We start from the raw sequence: 17,285 nt of genomic DNA, 5'->3' as shown, positions 1-17,285 counted from the left end.
ACTGCAATCTCCACCTCCCGGGTTCAAGCGATTCTCCTGCCTAAGCCTCCCGAGTAGCTGGGACCACAGGCGCGCGCCACCATGCCCGGCTAATTCTTGTATTCTTAGTACAGACGGAGTTTCACCATGTTGGCCAGGATGGTCTTGATCTCTTGACCTCGTGATCCGCCTGCCTCGGCCTCCCAAATTGCTGGGATTACAGGCATGAGCCACTGCGCCCGGCCTAGGATCCTGATTTAAAGAAACCAATGGTCAGGCCCGGCGTGGTGGCTCACGCCTGTAATCCCAACACTTTGGGAGGCCAAGGCGGGCAGATCACCTGAGGTCAGGAGTTCAAGACCAGCCTGCCCAACATGGTGAAACCCGTCTCTACTAAAAATACAAAAATTAGCCGGGCGTGGTGGCTGGCACTGGTAATCCCAGCTACTCTGGGGGCTGAGGCAGGAGAATCACTCCTCGGGAGGCAGAGGCTGCAGTGAGCTAAGATTGCACCATTGCACTCCAGCCTGGGCTACAAGAGGGAAACTCCATCTCAAAAAAAAAAAAAAAAGAAACCAATGGTCGGTCAAACACGGACAACCTGGGTGCAGTGGCTGTAATCCCAGCACTTTGGGAGGCCAAGACAGGAGGATCGCTTGAGCTCAGGAGTTCGAGGTTACAGCGAACTCTGATCATACCACCGAGGACAATGGGCACATCTGACTATGGATGGGGCCCTGAATGCTATTAGGAAACTATTAATTGGTGTGATCACAGCACTGTAGTTACATAGGGATGTATAATAAAATATTTAGAGGTGAAAAAGATGCAATGTATGTAATTTATCATAAAATACTTCAGCAAAAAATACACGTATCAAATGTGACCCCTGTAAACAATGATTAAGTCTAGGTGGTAAGCAAATTGGTGTTCTAAATGCTTCCCGCTACTTTTCCTGAATTATGTTTATGCCTCAGGCTGTGAGACCATAGGTAAAGGCCAGGGCCGCCCAACATAAGTGATCTGTAAAGTCTACCCATGCCATCATCATCATCATCTTTGAGACACAGACTTAATTCTCCCTCCCATTACCTATATCACCCCCATCATCTATTTCTAGACTCATACTGGAGAAGAGGGCTCTCCTGCACTGTGCAGGAAGGGCTAATGGCTGGCTGGCTGAGTGATGGGGAGAGCAATTTGCTAACCAAATATGCACAGGTGTCTGCCTCAAGCACCTGCAGCTGCTCCTGGACTGAGATTTGTGTTGACAGCCCCTTCCGGCTCTGCCCACCTGCTGACCAAAAAAACATACCACTCTGGTCATTTTACTCCCTCACTGAAGCCTCTGCAATGAGTCTCTCCTGACTGTCTCCCCAAGTGGAAATCCCTCTGTAATGTGGCTCCACCCAGTTCTGTCCCCAGCCCACACCCTGGACTCACTGTGTTGTGAACGCCCAGCCTCTTTTCTGCACCCATGATTTCTCTCACAGTCCCTAGCCTGAAAGGCCCTACAACCTTCTCTCCTCAGTTCCCTGCTGTGTGACCCCAAGCTCTCCAAGCCAGGGATCCTGACTCCAGGGAATTGTGACTGCAGGTACAAATGCTGGGTACCATTGGCACCTTTCGCATGACCAGCCTGACATACCCAGGGGGCTCAGAGCTCACATTCAGAGGCCTGTGATGAACTTAGTAGAGATCTGGGTTCTGCTTTCCTCCTTCCCCTACCCCAGGTTTCCTCCCCTCCACTCACACAGCCCTCTCTCCCAGAAAGGGGTGCCCCAGCCCCATATGGGGTGAAGTCTAGAGAGCAGGGCTGGGGGTGGACATGCAGGGACTCCAGGCATGTGTGCAGAGGTCATCCAAACCCAGAAACCTCCCCCTAAGCTGAAAACAGAAAGCTGGTGTGGCCCCACCCTAAAACTCAGCATGTGTCCCCACCCCCAACCCAAGCCACCACCCCAATGGGCCAAGCTAGGGAGGGGATATGGGGTCAGGAATGTAGGGCAGGGCAGAGTGTAAGCAAGTGGCTCCAGCAGGATTCTTTCAGGCCGGCAGGATTCAGGCCGAGCAGTTGGATGCAGCCTGAGACCCTGGAGTCCCAAGGTGGATGTGTGGCACTGGGTCTAGGCTGAGCCAACCCTGCGCCACACCCTCTCCACTTCATCCCTTCTCCATCACATCCTCGCACTGCCCGGGAAGTGCCTGGTACCTAACCTTAAGGGCAGAGGGTGGTCTTACTCCCCACATGCTAGTGCAACACTCACACATGACATGAATCGTGTCTGACCCTCTGTGGCACCGAGTTCTGTTCCTATACCCCTCCACCACCACAGAAACACAAAAAGTTAGACAGCCTAAGAGTTAAAGGTGTACTTTGTCTTTGATCGCCATTTCTGGAAACGTATTACTCGAGAGGATAACTATAACTAGACAAGTGTTCAGGCATGTATGCACTAGGATGTTCAGGGCAAATTGTTCTTAACAGCAAAAATGTACAAACAGCCTGAATGCTGAATACTAGAGTTGCTTAAATAAATTAAGGTACAGCATACCATGGCTGTGCAGCCATAACAATGGTGTGTTGGCATGGGAAAATACCGCTCACTATATATATCCAAAAAAGGACAGGGTACAAAGCCATACGTGCAGTTCGATATTGTTTGTAAATGTTCATTTATGAATATAAAAGGCTAGAAGGTCATAGGGAATGTTCATGTAAGCCATAGTGGTATTACAGATCATTCTTTTGAGTTTTTCACATTTTCTCCATGGAATGTATATATTTTTTTAATCTGAAAAAATACATATATTTTCAAAAAATGAGTTGCATGGATTAGGCTAAGACCAAGACTCTGCCTTGGGATACAGAACAGAAGTCTAACATCTTCTTCCAATGAAATCACAATTAAATGAAAGCCAAGCCGGGCGCGGTGGCTCACGCCTGTAATCCCAGCACTTTGGGAAGCCGAGGCAGGCGGCTCACCTGAGGTTAGCAGTTCAAGACCAGCTTGACCAACATGGAGAAACCCCATCTCTACTAAAAATACAAAAAAATTAGCCAGGCGTAGTGGCACATGCCTGTAATCCCAGCTACTCGGGAGGCTGAGGCGGAATTGCTTGAACCCGGGAGGCGGAGGTTGTGGTGAGCTGAGATTGTGCCATTGCACTCCAGCCTGGAAAACAAGAGCAAAACTCTTTCCAAAAAAAAAAAAGAAAGAAAGCCAAGACAGGTCTGAAATCCACCCAGGGAATGCTATCAGCAAGGGAAAGGCAGTCCCCCACTCCTGGAATTACATGTGTCTCAGAGACTTAGGCTCAAAGGGCCCCACTGCACAGAATGGAACAAGTTGGATCTGTGCCTTGATTACCACTGATTCTGCAGTGCCTAAAACAGTGCCTTGCCTAGCACATGGTAGATGCCTAATAAATGTTTGTTGAATGACATTATGAAGTCTGATGAGGGCAAAGAGATGGGCCTTCTGGGCTGAGGGGCAGGTAGACCTAGCAGGCAGGTTTCCTCACAGCCTGTCAGCCTAGGAGGGCCCCTAGATCAGGGATCCAGGCCCCAGGTACTCATTAAAACCACCTGGAGAACTTTTTAAAAATCTAACAGCCAGACCTCAGCCCTAGAGATGGTGATTCAATTGGTCTGGCATGGGACTTGGGAGTTGAAATTTTTTTTTTAATCCCCAGGCGATTCTCAGGTACAGCCAGAGCACCATAGAGGATAATGCAGGCTGACAGAAACTCACTCTGAGAAGGCAGGGCATTGTTCAAAACATCCAGCAACAGCCAGGCACGGCGGCTCATGCCTGTAATCCCAGCACTTTGAGAGGCCGAGGAGGGAGGATCACTTGAGCCCAGGAGTTTGAGATTAGCTTGGGCAGCAAGGGGAGACCCCATCTCTATAAAAAATACAAAAACTAGCCAGATGTGGTAGCACATGCCTGTAGTTCCAGCTACTCGGGCGGCTGAGGTGGAAGGATTGCTTGAGCCTGGGAGATTAAGGCTGCAGTGAGCCCAGATCACACTACTGCATTCCAGCCTGGGTGACAAAGACCCCATTTCAAACAAAACAAAACGGAAACCACCCAACAAGTTGGTGATGGAACATGAGACAGACACCCTTCCTGAGAGCTATGCCTCTGAGGTTTCTGACTTAGGGATCCTGAGCCTGGAGACCTGGGGCTTCCTCTATATTCACCCCCATACTTCTTGGGTCCTGACCTCCAGGGAAGCAGGTCAGGCTGGCAGGTAGACAGGGAACCCCATGAGTAAGAGGCAGCGTCTCCTACTCACTATGATTACCCAGCCCTGGGTGATCCAGGTCCAGAGGCCCTGAGAGCTCCAAATGAGGCTCCAAGGCCGAGCCATGGGTGGGCAGAGGCACTTTGACAAATGTTGAAAGCTCAGCTCCAAGACCCAGTTCACCTGCACTCCCCCAGTTTACTTTCTGTGGGTCTGGGGCCACCTCTCCGGGTACTCAAAAGAGATCTTCGCCAGGCACAGTGGCTCATGCCTGTAATCCCAACACTTTGGGAGGCCGAGGCGGGCGGATCACCTGAGGTCGGGAGTTTGAGACCAGCCTGACCAACATGGAGAAATCCAGTCTCTACTAAAAATACAAAATTAAGGTGGGGCGCGGTGGCTCACGCCTATAATCCCAGCACTTTGGGAGGCCGAGGCGGACAGATCACGAGGTCAGGAGATCGAGACCACAGTGAAACCCCAACTCTACTAAAAACACAAAAAATTAGCCGGGCACGGTGGCGGATGCCTGTAGTCCCAGCTACTCAGGAGGCTGAGGCAGGAGAATGGCATAAACCTGGGAGGCAGAGCTTGCAGTGAGCCGAGATCGTGCCACTGCACTCCAGCCTGGGCGACAGAGCGAGACTCCGTCTCAAAAAAAAAAAACCAAAATTAGCTGGGTGTGGAGGCACATGCCTGTAATCCCAGCTACTCGGGAGGCTGAGGCAGAAGAATCGCTTGAACCCAGGAGGCTGAGGTTGCGGTGAACTAAGATCGCCCCATTGCACTCCAGCCTGGGCAACAAGAGTGAAACTCTGTCTCAAAAAAAAAAAAAAAGAGATCTTCAAGAGATGAGTTGAGATCCTGATGGGTCCACCCTGTGTACCCAAGGCCAGTTCTCCCTAGCCACTGGCCTGAGGCCACATTCAATCCTCCACTTTTTGTTGGCCCTAATCAGCTACTCCAGCCCTGGCCTCTGCTGCTCCCACCTAGGGTGAGGGATAAAGCGCTGGCACTGGCCTTGCTCTCCTGCCAAGAACAGGCGTAGGCCTGCTTTCCCTTGCTGGCCGGCCGGCGGTCTCAACTGCTCCTGGATCCACTCCCCAGATCCCTCCCGTCCTTCCCACCTAGAGTTAATGTACAATCTTCACCAGGACCCCTAATTCTCCAGGAGGCTCTAATTGGCCTCCTCCGCTTTGCACTGAAGAGCTCTGGCCAGAATCTGAATGCTGCCTCTGCCTCCCTCCCCAACCAATGCCCCCTTCCCATCTCCCAGGTGACCTGGCCCATCTGCCCACCAAGGCCACCCCTGCCTTCAACACATTCATTTTTATCCAGCCCTTACTGGGTACCTCTTGGGGCCCACACACTGGGCACTGGGTTAGCCCAGGAATTCAGTCAAATCAGCCTACGGGTTCACAGACATGGGCACCAACAGCCTCGGGAAAAGCAGAGGGGACCAGAGTTCAGAAAGGAGGCAGAAGGATTCTGAGGAGGATGGGGCAGAGAGAAAATCACTCAGAGCAACACTCCTCACACTTTAATGCACCAGTCCCCTGGGGATCTTAATAAAATGCAGATTCTCATTCAGTAGGACGGGCGCAGGGTCTGAGATTCTGCATTTCTGACAAGCTTCCTGGTGACGCTGAAGCTGCTGGACTGATTACTTACAGCACTTACAAATCATTCCTTCTTTGACTCTTAACTTCCAAGGAAGCAGGAAGCACAGCTCCCTTAATCACCACCAAGTTCCCAGCACCCAGTACAGTGCCTGTGGACCTGCTAAATATATGAATGGTGTTAATCCTGGCAAAGTGCCCAGCATTAGATGGGCCTACAGGGAAGCCTCCAATGTGAGGAACACCAGAGAGTGGTTTGTACAAAGCAGTTCAAAAGCATAGAGGACGAAGGGTTAATTCTGCCCTAGGGGTAGGGGAAGCTGGATTTCTCAAAAGAGGCCACTTTGCATTAAGCCTTAGAGGGTGGGACAGATTTACCCAGGTGGAGACTTGCTAAAGGGCGGGAACAACCCAAGAGCAAAGGTAAAGAGACTGAGAGCGCGGGACAGGTTGCAGTCATGTGGTGCACCTAGAGTTCCAGGTATGGGAAGGTGGAAAAGCCCCAGAAAATTATGACGCAGACCTGCACAGGCTGATGCTAGCAAGCCATGCTAGGAGGGTGGACGTCCGCTGGTGGAACATCAGGAGATGTTGGAGGTGTTTGCAGAGGGAGGGGGCACCCTGGCGTAGAAGGGCTTTCTAGAGGTCACCAGGATCTGCCCCAGGATCAAGGTGGACTGGAGGAAGCACTTCCTGGGGCAGGAAGGGCCGAGGTGGGAGGAAGTTTTGGAGGCAACAGAGGGAATCCTTTGTGAGGGAGTGAGGCCTGCACGAGGGCAGGGGAAGCAGCAATAAGATGTTTTCCCTGATTTTGTTAAATCTCACAGGTGCTAGGCAGGGCACGGTGGTTCACACACTTTAGAAGGCTGGGGTGGGCAGATTGCTTGAGCTCAGGAGTTGGAGACCAGCCTGGGCAACATGGTGAAACCCAGTCTCTACAAAAAAAATACAAAAATTAGCCGAGTGTGGTGATGTGCCTGTAGTCCCAGCTAGTTTTGGGAGCTGAGGCAGGAGGATTGCTTGAACCCCGGAGGTCAAGGCTGCAGTAAGCCGAGACTGCATCACTGCATTCTAGCCTGAGTGAGAAAGTGAGACCTTGTCTAAAAAAAAAAAAACAAAAAACAAACAAACAAAACTCACAGGCGCTTGAAAATCATGTGTTCAGCCCTAAGCCAGGCACTAAGCAACAGAGGTGGTCATTTCCCAAAAGTCCCTGGTGCTCTTCAGACACTAGGAGGGGACTTCCACGATATTTCCCTATGTCCCTCCCAGCCCCCACACCCTCTCCTCCTTCCCTCAGCTTTATCAGAGGTGTTTACTCTGTACCTACTATGGGCAGCCCTGGCCTCAGGGCAGCCAGGGCCTAGTCACTGCTCTCTGGAGGAGGCCTGCACAGATGCTGGCCCAGATGTGGCTCCACCCCCATCCTCTAGGAAGCTGGGAAGAAGTCAGATCTAGTGGAAGTGGGGACAAACAGCCAGGGATTCCACGTGTGAAAGGGAGGGCACCAGGAGGGACCTGGATGGTTCTGCGAGAAGGCGAGCAGGGCACTCTGGAATGCCAGGTGAGAACTCCCTGCTTGGTAGAGCCAGCCCTCCAATCCCACAATCCATTCCCTTTACACCAAGATGAAAGGTAACTCCCAGCAACCCTGGGAGAGACCAGTGATCCCTCACCTCCCAGGCCTGGGGTGAGCTGGGCCCTGTCCAGCAGCAGTCCTGAGCTAAGGGTGCCAGGTTGTCCTCCAAGGCCATAGAGAGAAGGCACCACACGGCTGGCTGGTCCCACTGAGTGGATCAGCAGAGGAGGGTGGGTGTACCCTAGAGGACAGCCATGTGTGGTTGGGAGGATGAGACAATTTAACCCAGGCCCCCAGACTGAAAACGGGACAAAGGTAGCCGACCCTGCCCTGGGGTCTGGCTGGAAAAACCACCTACGCTCCCATCCAGCGAATCACCCAGCTGCTCCTCTGAAGATAAACCCATCCTCTCTACCTAATTTCTCTCCTGCCCTCTCCCTGCTACAGGCCTGGCCCTCTCCAGGGACGTGAATTGATTCCCTGTTCATCCAGCCCAGACCCTGGGAGGTGGCGGCCAGAATTAATTAATGTTTGTGAAGTGCTGGAGAGAAGCTAGAACCAAGGACCCAAGGGCGCCAGATGACCGGCGCAGGAAATTGAATGGGAGAGGCGGGGAGAAGGGGCAGCTGGCCAGGACCTTGAAGCCTGGAAGGGGAGGGCTGAGAAGACACTCCTACTGAAGCTGGGAAGAACAGGCAGAGAGCTGTGAGGAGAAGGTGCGACCCCTCAAAGGCACCACGGGATCGGTAATAGAGGATTACGGGCTGCAAGCTGAGCCTGCCCACTCCCGACGCTCCGCCCTACCCTCAGAGCCGGGCACGTCTCGGCCCGGCTGCCCCTCCCCAACTCAGCCTCCAGCCACCCACCTGCCCGCCTCCGGGACCACCTGCAAAGGAAGCCTTGGCCCCTCCGCCCCCTCCAAAGGCGTGCGCGGGAGGGTAGAGGCTGCGCCGAGGGGGGCTCCTCCTGCCAACTCCAGTAGGGAGCCCGAGTCCTACCTGAGCAAACACTTCACTTCCTTTCTGTAAAAGAAGGAGGCGAGCCGTTCCCGCTCCTTGAGACTAGGGGGACGTCCAGGCCCTCTGTCGGGGGGCGGCGGCGGCTGGACGCACGCAGCTGGCACCAGGGCCCACGGCGCCCCCTCTTTACCCGCGCCCCTCTCGAACTCGGCTCACTCACCCCAAAGTGCTGATGAAGCCATTGACGGAGCCCTCGGCGTACAGGGAGACGATGTCCCCGATGTGAAGAAAGCTGGACATTTCACTCATGGCTGCGGGCCGCCAGGGCCCAGGGCGTGGGGGGCGCCTAGGGGCGCGTGGCCAAGCTCAGTGCGGAGGACTGAGGCGTCCGGGGAGCGGAGAGGGGTGCGCTCTCACCTCGGAGCCCGACGCTTGTTGCGGCCGGGGCGGGCTGGCGGCCACGGGAGCCAGGAGGCGGCGCGGCGGGGCCCGGGGTCCGGGTGAGGAGGTGCCCACGTCTTGGCGCGCCCGCCGCCCGCCCGCCCCGCCCGGCCCGCGCGTACCTGCAGCGTAGAAGGAGCAGGAAGTCTGGGGCCACCACACATGCAAATCCCGCCTGGGAGGCGGGGAGGCCACACCCCGCCCCCCCTCCCCCGCAGCCCGCCCGCCGGCACCCATGTGCACCGGCCCGCCTCCCCGCGCCCCGCGCTCCTCGCGCGTCCGGGGCCCGGCCTCCCGGACGCCGAATGCGCCGCCAGCCCTCCTGATCCCCAAAGGCGTCCTGCACGGCACCGGGTCTAGGGGGCTCTCGGAACTGCCATCCCTGGGAGGCCCAGGCGTAGTGGGGAGCTCTCCGCCCTCGGGGTTCCCGGACTATCTGCACCCGGGCCCTCGGCTGGCTAAGAGCCAGTACAGGCGCCCGCGGAAGGGGGAGTCCAGTTCTCCGGCGGGCGTCACCCCGGGGCCGCTCGCGGAGGACGCGCCCTGGAGCGCCCTGGCCGCGGCCGCCCTGCGGCCACCGCGCGGTCTCCGCGCCCAGCTGAGAGCAGGCTGGCGCCCAGAGGCGCGCTCATCCCTTTGCAGAGCAAATTCGGGATTCATTTTTCTCAACGTGAAAAGCCTTTTCATTGCACAATAGAAAGTGCTCAGGCTTGGAGGGGAAATGAAGCAATGGGGTGGGTTTTGTTTTTTTTCTCTCCGCATTCCTGTGTACAAAGAGATCCAACTTCCGAATCAGTTCAGCCGCTCCCTCTCCAGGAGTTGGCTCCAAAACTCTTGGCTCCTTCCGTCTTTCCTTTCAAAAAAAAAAAAAAAAAAGCAGGAATGAAAATTACCTTCGCTAGTTGATAGCGCACCCAAGCGCTAACGATGCCAAGTCTGGGTGCCGGCCCCCTGGGAGTGACCCGCTGCGGCAGCGCCGCCAGGCTCTGGCTCCCGAAGTCCTGCCCTCAAATTCGCGTCCCCGGCTCGCTTACTTTCTGTTCTGTTCCCCGGTGCTTGGGTGTTTGCTTTCTAGTCCTTTATTTGAACGCCTAAGATAGGGTGCCCTTTGCCACCGCCATTCGATCACTTTTGCTCCCTTCGGACACCCCAACCCCACTTCCTGAGTTGTGGGGGGGCGTTTGTCCCTGGGAGAAAGGGAGGAGGGGACTCGGTGACTGAAGCAGGAAGAAGAGAGGCTAGGGGAGGGGTGGAGACAGCTAAAAGCAAAGAGACAGCTGCTGACCCTGGGAGGAGAAGAGCCCCAGGCAGTGGTTTTTTGTTGTTGTTGTTTTGTTTGTTTGTTTGTTTGTTTGCTTTACGAAGACCCCAGGAACGATGTGGAAGGGAAGGACACCTCCAGGATCGCTAAGTACCGTGTTTTACAGTTTTGTTTTGTTTTTTCACCAGGGCAAACAGTAACAAGTTTTACAGCAGACCAGTCCACACCTTCATCTATATATAAGCAAAACAATAGTTCACCAAACAATACTTACTCTTATGACCTTTGATGCACGCTGATATTTTCTATTCTATTTCAGTTGTGTTCTTGTTGCTTTAATGCTGATTGTAACCCACTGAATTGGTTTTTTTAATGTCCCAAATGGGTTGCAAACTGCAGTTTAAAAAACCTCATCCAGTCCACTGTGCCAAAAAGAGATGACCAAAGCCAAGAGAAGGAACACCACCCATCAAGGGCACACAGCAGGTTCCTGGCAACTGGAGGCAGAAGCCAATCAAGCCTCTGATTTTTAGCCCGGTATTCTCCTATTACCCCACACCAACTGAGCCACAGCGATGGGTCACTGGAACCTCACTGAGAAGGGGCAGCCCCTGGGACAGTTTCACTTGCTCCCAGGAGTCAGGCCTCCTGTATCTTCCCCAAAAGTTAGAAGGGAAAAATATGCCTTCATTCCGTAAGCATTTATTGAAGGCCTATTATGTCAGGCCTCTGCTGGGCACCAGGCTCTGATTAAGCTGTCAGCCTGGGCCCAATTGCCTTTTTCCCTTCCCCAGACTGTGAGGATGAAGAGGGACAAGTTGAAAACTTGCCTCCAGTGGCTGCACTCAGAACTTGTGCCACAGCCACACTCAGGAATCCACCTCCTTCCTCCCCTGACATCCATATGGATGGTTCCATAACTCAGCCGAGGTGTAGCAGCCAGGAATGGCGGTCACTCCACTTTGGGTCTCTCTGGACTAAAGCACATGGCCTTGGTTCTCCCCACCCCTCGGCATCCTAGGAGTACTTAGAGCCTCTGTCTCTCCACCAACCAGGAGGTCTCAGAGGTGAGGGCTCTGGGCCCCTGTCACCTGCTTCTTCCAAATCAGCTCCACTGTAAGCTATTTTATATACCTGCGTTCTGAGTTAGAATTTGTTTCAAGAAAGGTTCTGTTGGTTAAACAACAACGAAGACCAAAGTTTAAGAAACAGATGGTACAGCTCCAGTGAGTTCCCTCCCCTGCTTCCTGCTTGAAGCCTTCCTATGCCTCCTCACTGCCCACAGAAGTCTACAGACCTGAGCCCAACACACCAGACCCTCAAGTCTTGCTGTCCTCCCACCCTCTGCAGAAAACACAATTGCTCCTCAAGGAGGATCCATGCTGTGGACTGGCCAAGAGTGCAGACTCTGGCTCCTTTTTTTTTTTTTTTTTTTTTTTTAAGATGGAGTCCTACTCTGTTGCCCAGGCTGGAGTGCAGTGGCGCGATCTCAGCTCACTGCAACCTCCGCCTCCCAGGTTCAAGCGATTCTCCTGCTTCGGCCTCCTGAGTAGCTGGGATTACAGGTGCCTACCACCACACCCGGCTAATTTTTGTTATTTTTAGTAGAGACAGGTTTTCACCATGTTGGCCAGGATGGTCTCAATCTCTTGACCTCATGATCCGCCTACCTTGGCCTTCCAAAGTGCTGGGATTACAGGTGTGAGCCACCACGCCCGGCCCGGACTCTGACTCTTACAGGCCTGGATTAGAGTCCCAGCCCTGCCACTTTCTAGCAGGCATTCTCTCAGCCTGTTGCTTATCTGTTAAATGGAGAGAGTACCATACCAACATGTCAGTACAGCATCCCAGGCAGGAAGGACTCAGTGTGTCCCTTCTCATTTCCCCAGGACCTCATCCACTCGTACCCCTGTGCCTGGGCTCCTGTGGCTCTCTCTGGCACTTCCCCTTTTCAGTTTCCCATGGTCAGAATAAAGTCTTCTCCCCTAAAGTACTGGAGCACCAATTTTTTAAGTACTATTATGAAATATTTTAAGAAGTAATAGATAAAAATACAGTGAGTGCCCTGTATCTTTCCTCTAGCTTTGTCAAATCTTTGTATTTTGCCAAATTTGGTTTTTTTTTTTTAAAGAATTAAAACTTAGGCTGGGCACGGTGGCTCATGCCTGTAATCCCAGCACTTTGGGAAGCCAAGGCAGGCAGATCACCTGAGGTCAGTAGTTCACAGCCAGCCTGGCCAACATAGTGAAACCCCATCTCTACCAAAAATACAAAAATTAGCCAGGCATTGTGGCACATGCCTGTAGTCCCAGCTAGTCGGGAGGCTGAGGCAAGAGAATCACTTGAACCCAGGAAGTGGAGGTTGCAGTGAGCCGAGATCATGCCACTGCACTGCAGCCTGGGTGACAGAGTGCAATTCAATCTCAAAAAAAAAAAGAATTAAAACTTAAAAAATTTCAGTTGTGTCCAGGCAAGGTGGCTCACATCTAATCCCAGCACTTTGGGAGGCCAAGTCTGGAAAATCACTTTTGCCCAGGAGTTCAAGACCAGCCTGGGCAACATGGCAAAACCCTGTCTCTAAAAAAAAAAAAAAAAAAGAAGAAAGAAAAATTAGCCAGGCATGGTGGTGTGCACCTGTAGTCCCAGCTACTTGGGAAGCTGAGGTGGGAGAATCACCTGAGCTCAGGGAGATCAAGGAGGCTGCAGTGAGCCATGATTATGCCACTGCACTCCAGTCTGGGCGACAGAGTGAGATCCTGTCTTAAAAAGAAAAAAAATCAGTTGAAGTTCCTTATGCACCCTTCTCCAACTACATTCTCTCCCTCCAGAGACAGCCACTATCCTGATTTGGGTGGGTTTCATTTCATGCAGGTTTTTATGTTTGCATCGCATTTCAATGTATCCATAAACAATGTATGATATCACTTTGCAGGGTCTTATATTTTGTATAAATGTTATCACTGTGTGTGCATCCTTTGATACATAGCTACTGTGTGATAATCTATTTCCTGACCATATCACAATTGCTTTATCCATTTTGCTGGTGACAGGTCCCAGATAAAGACTTATCAAAATTTTGCTATTGCAACAATTTTGCAATAAGCATTCTTGTCTCTTTATGCACAGACATGTGTGTCTCTAGGGCAGTGTTGTTCAAACTATGGATTCAGGCCCATTAATGCTTTAGGAAATCAACTTAGTGGGTGAAGATCAGCGTTTTTTTTTTTTTTTTAGACGGAGTCTTGCTCTGTCACCCAGGCTGGAGTGCAGTGGCACGATCTTGGCTCACTGCAAGCTCCACCTCCTGGGTTCACACCATTCTCCTGCCTCAGCCTCCCGAGTAGCTGGGACTACACGTGCCTGTCACCACGCCCAGCTAATTTTTTATATTTTTAGTAGAGACGGGGTTTCACCATGTTAGCCAGGATGGTCTCGATCTCCTGCCCTCGTGATCCACCTGCCTCAGCCTCCCAAAGTGCTGGGATTACAGGCATGAGCCACCGTGCCCAGCCAAGATCAGCATTTTTAAAACTCAAAATTGACTAGGAAATATCAATGTTTGTAACACATCATCAGGGTAACTAGTAGGGTGAAAGTTGTCTGTTGCATGGTATGTGTGCTGTGGGTCACAATATATTTCTTATTGAGGATACCTGTCAAAAAGCCTGAAAAGCCCTGCTCTAGAGTAAAAACTTAGAAAGTACAATTGCTGGATTATAGAGAAGGTGCACTGTCAACCTCCGAGGAGTTGCCAAATTATTGTCCAACTTGGATATTCTAATTTACCCTCTTGCCAGCTACATGGTAATGTGCCCAGTGAACCATATCCTCACCAACACAGACTTTTTAACATGAGATTTCTTTATTCCCACACTATCAGAGAACATATCATGAGCCATCTTGGATTGAAACACTCTGTTCTTTCTGGGCTCCCTGAGCCAACTGTTAGCTAGATGAAGGAAGCTGTGTCCACTTCACTTTGTGTCTCCAGACCAAGTCAGGAAAATAGTAAGTGCTTGCTTGGCAGGGTGCAGTGGCTCACACCTGTAATGCCAGCACTTTGGGAGGCCGAGGCGGGTGGATCACTTGAGGTCAAGAGCTCAAGACCAGCCTGGCAAACATGGTGAAACCCCATCTCTATTAAAAATATAAAAATTGGCCGGCGGGGTGGCTCACGCCTGTAATCCCAGCACTTTGGGAGGCTGACGCAGGTGGATCACTTGAGGTCAGGAGATCGAGACCATGCTGGCTAACATGGTGAAACCCTGTCTCTACTAAAAATACAAAAAATTAGCTGGGCATGGTGGCAGGCGCCTGTAGTCCCAGCTACTTGGGAGGCTGAGGCAGGAGATTGGTGTGAACCCAGGAGGCGGAGCTTGCAGTGAACTGAGATCGTGCCACTGCACTCCAGCCTGGGCAACAGAGCGAGACTCCACCTCAAATAAATAAATAAACAAATAAATAAAAAATAAAAATACAAAAATTAGGCCGGGTGCGGTGGCTCATGCCTGTAATCCCAGCACTTTGGGAGGCTGAGGCAGGTGGATCACTTGAGGTCAGGAGTTCGAGACCAACCTGGCCAACATGGTGAAACCCTGTCTCTACTAAAATACAAAAATTAGCCGGGTGTGGTGGCGGGCGCCTGTAGTCCCAGCTTCTTGGGAGGCTGATGCAGGAGAATCGCTTGAACCTGGGAAGCAGAGGTTGCAGTGAGCCGAGATCGTGCCATTGCACTCCAGCCTGGGCAACCAGAGCAAAATTCCATCTCAAAAAAAAAGAAAAAGAAAATAGTAAGTGTTTAATAAATCTGTGTGGAATCGAACTGTCAGGGAGAAAGAAGTGGGGAAAGTATATAAACTACACCAGGAGATACATACACAAGGAGACTGTGGGAGCCCTAGCTTAGGGTGTCATGTGCCTGGGTCCCCTGGGTGGGGAGTACAGAGCTCCCAGAGATGCTCTAAGGAATTGGGAAGAACTGACGGGCTGCACCTCTTCTGAGTGGCTTGAGTGGAATGCTGTTAAGCTGGGGCCAAGTTCAGGCCCAGGAAGGAGGTCACCATCATCCCCTTCATAACCAATCTGCCCGGCCCAGGCTCCAACCTCAATGGCTGGGTATCTACCAGCACCCACTAGCCCCACCTCCCAAAGAGAATAAGAAGCTCTGATCAGGATTCCCAGGAAGCCAGTGATTTTAGGGGTCTCTGTGTGGGAGGTCTGGGGGCCAGAGACTGGTGAACAGATCACTTTTTACCCTATCTCTTTTTAAAACTTTTTTTTTTTTTTTTTTTGAGCCAGATTTTCACTCTTGTTGCCCAGGCTGGAGTGCAATGGCACTATTTCGGCTCACTGCAACCTCCGCCTCCTGGGTTCAAGCAATTCTCCTACCTCAGCCTCCCGAGTAGCTGGGATTACAGGTGTGCACCACCAAGCACAGCTAATTTTTTAAAAAAATTTTTTGTATTTTTAGTAGAGATGGAGTTTCATCATGTTGGCAGGCTGGTCTCAAACTCCTGTCCTTAGGTGATCCACCTGCCTCAGCCTCCCAAAGTGCTGGGATTACAGGTGTGAGCCACCACGCCCGGCTTTAAAACTTTTACATTTCAGACTATGTGGCTGTATAAACTATAACCAAAAATAGATACAAATAAAGATGTTCAAAGCATTACCCCCAAGCTCCAAGTGCCAGCTTGGAGCCCCTAGGAAACCCTCCTCCTACACTCTGCATCCACCCTGGGCCTGAGAACGCAAGGAAAGGAAGGCGGGCAGTGCCCAGACCTTCTCCCTGACTCAGGAGAGGACACTGGGGCTGGGGAAGGGGACTGGGATCTGGGGAGGGGCAAGCAGCTCTGAACCGAGGCGTCCTCCACCAATGTCCTTCTTTCCCCTCCACCTTCTAGAGACTTGCTCTCAGCTCTGCTGTGTGGCTTTGCACAAGGATCAGACCTCTCTAAGTCTCAGTGTCCACCTCGTTGTAAACAGGGTTCACATCATCTTCCCAGATTCCACCCTTGGCTCTAACTGTTCTTTAAGCTCTGACTGGCCCTCTCTGACTGTGATAGGGAGGCGTAGGAGAACACCCTCTTTATGGCAGCTGGCTGTGCAGACAGATAGTCTCGTGGTTGGGGGCAGATAATAGGGAGTTCTCAAGGGCTCCTCTGACCCTCAGTCCTGATTTGACAGCAGGGCCAAGCAGGGTGGGGCGAGGCCGGGCCAGAAGGCCTGACTCAGTGTAGCAGCCATCCAGCTGGGTCACCCGCCGTGGGTGGGGTGCCAATCCAGGCCTGCTGGGGTTCCCAGAGAATTCCTTCCCCATGCTATAAGCTGCCCTGGGCAGGCACCCCAGCCCACAGTAACCATTTAGCCACAGCCAGGGAGAGTGTACAGTGCTTCCTGCCCCAGGAGCCTACAGACACACACACACACACACACACACACACACACACACACACACCCTTATACACTTTCACACTCATACACCAACACTTTCACTCACATACTCTCATCCACATACTCAGACACACTGGCACACCCGATTTCTTGGGAAGGCTAGAAAGGAGACAGAACTTGTTCTGTTTTCCTCACCCCCACCCCCATGCCCCAGTCATCAATGCCACATCTATTTCTTTCAGATATTTGCTAACCACCTACCACATGCAAGGGACTGGAGGAATGCAGCCAGCTAACTCCAACACATGGTCCTAGCCTGGTGAAGCAAAAGATGAAAGTCAGCCGCTGCCGAGATTCCCACCAGCCACAGAAGAAAGCCTGCCCCTTGGCCGGGCGCGGTGGCTCACGCCTGTAATCCCAGCACTTTGGGAGGCCGAGGCGGGCGGATCACAAGGTCAGGAGTTCGAGACCAGCCTGGCCAATATGGTGAAACCCTGTCTCTACTAAAAATACAAAAATTAGCTGGGAGTGGTGGCGGATGCCTGTAGTCCCAGCTACTTGGGAGGCTGAGGCAGGAGAATCACTTGAACATGGGAGGCAGAGGTTGTAGTGAGCCGAGACTGGGCTACTGCACTCCAGCCTGGGAGACAGAGCAATACTCTGCCTCAAAAAAAAAAAAAAAAAAAAAAAAAGAAAGCCTGCCCCTTGCCCTCTTCTGGTGTTGGCCTTGGAATAAGCCCCCTGGTGCTGGAGTCCTGAAACCAAGGGGCCGCTACTCCAGGTCTTCCCCAGGCTGACACTCCATT

The 17,285-nt window shown here is 52.3% G+C and overlaps 1 protein-coding gene across 6 annotated transcripts in view; it reads right to left on the bottom strand.

Moving 5' to 3' along the window:
- Window positions 1–8,978, bottom strand: part of ITPR3 (inositol 1,4,5-trisphosphate receptor type 3) — a 72,457-nt gene extending 63,479 nt beyond the window's left edge. Inside the window, exons 1-2 of one of the 6 annotated variants that reach the window (XM_063666123.1) lie at window positions 6,373–6,612; window positions 5,911–6,012 (exon numbers count right to left, since the gene is read on the bottom strand). In XM_063666123.1, coding sequence (XP_063522193.1) covers window positions 5,911–6,012; window positions 6,373–6,431 — 161 coding nt within the window. In that variant the 5' untranslated portion in view covers window positions 6,432–6,612. Of the gene's footprint in view, window positions 1–5,910; window positions 6,013–6,372; window positions 6,613–8,607 lie in introns of those variants that run through there. The other 5 variants (XM_063666125.1, XM_054490243.2, XM_063666124.1 and 2 more) reach the window with 5 other exon arrangements.
- Between the last annotated feature and the right edge of the window lie 8,307 nt (window positions 8,979–17,285).

Source organism: Pongo pygmaeus, chromosome 5 (genome assembly GCF_028885625.2).
Source record: "Pongo pygmaeus isolate AG05252 chromosome 5, NHGRI_mPonPyg2-v2.0_pri, whole genome shotgun sequence".
Lineage (NCBI taxonomy): Eukaryota > Metazoa > Chordata > Mammalia > Primates > Hominidae > Pongo > Pongo pygmaeus.
This window is presented reverse-complemented; position numbering and strand designations above follow the sequence as displayed.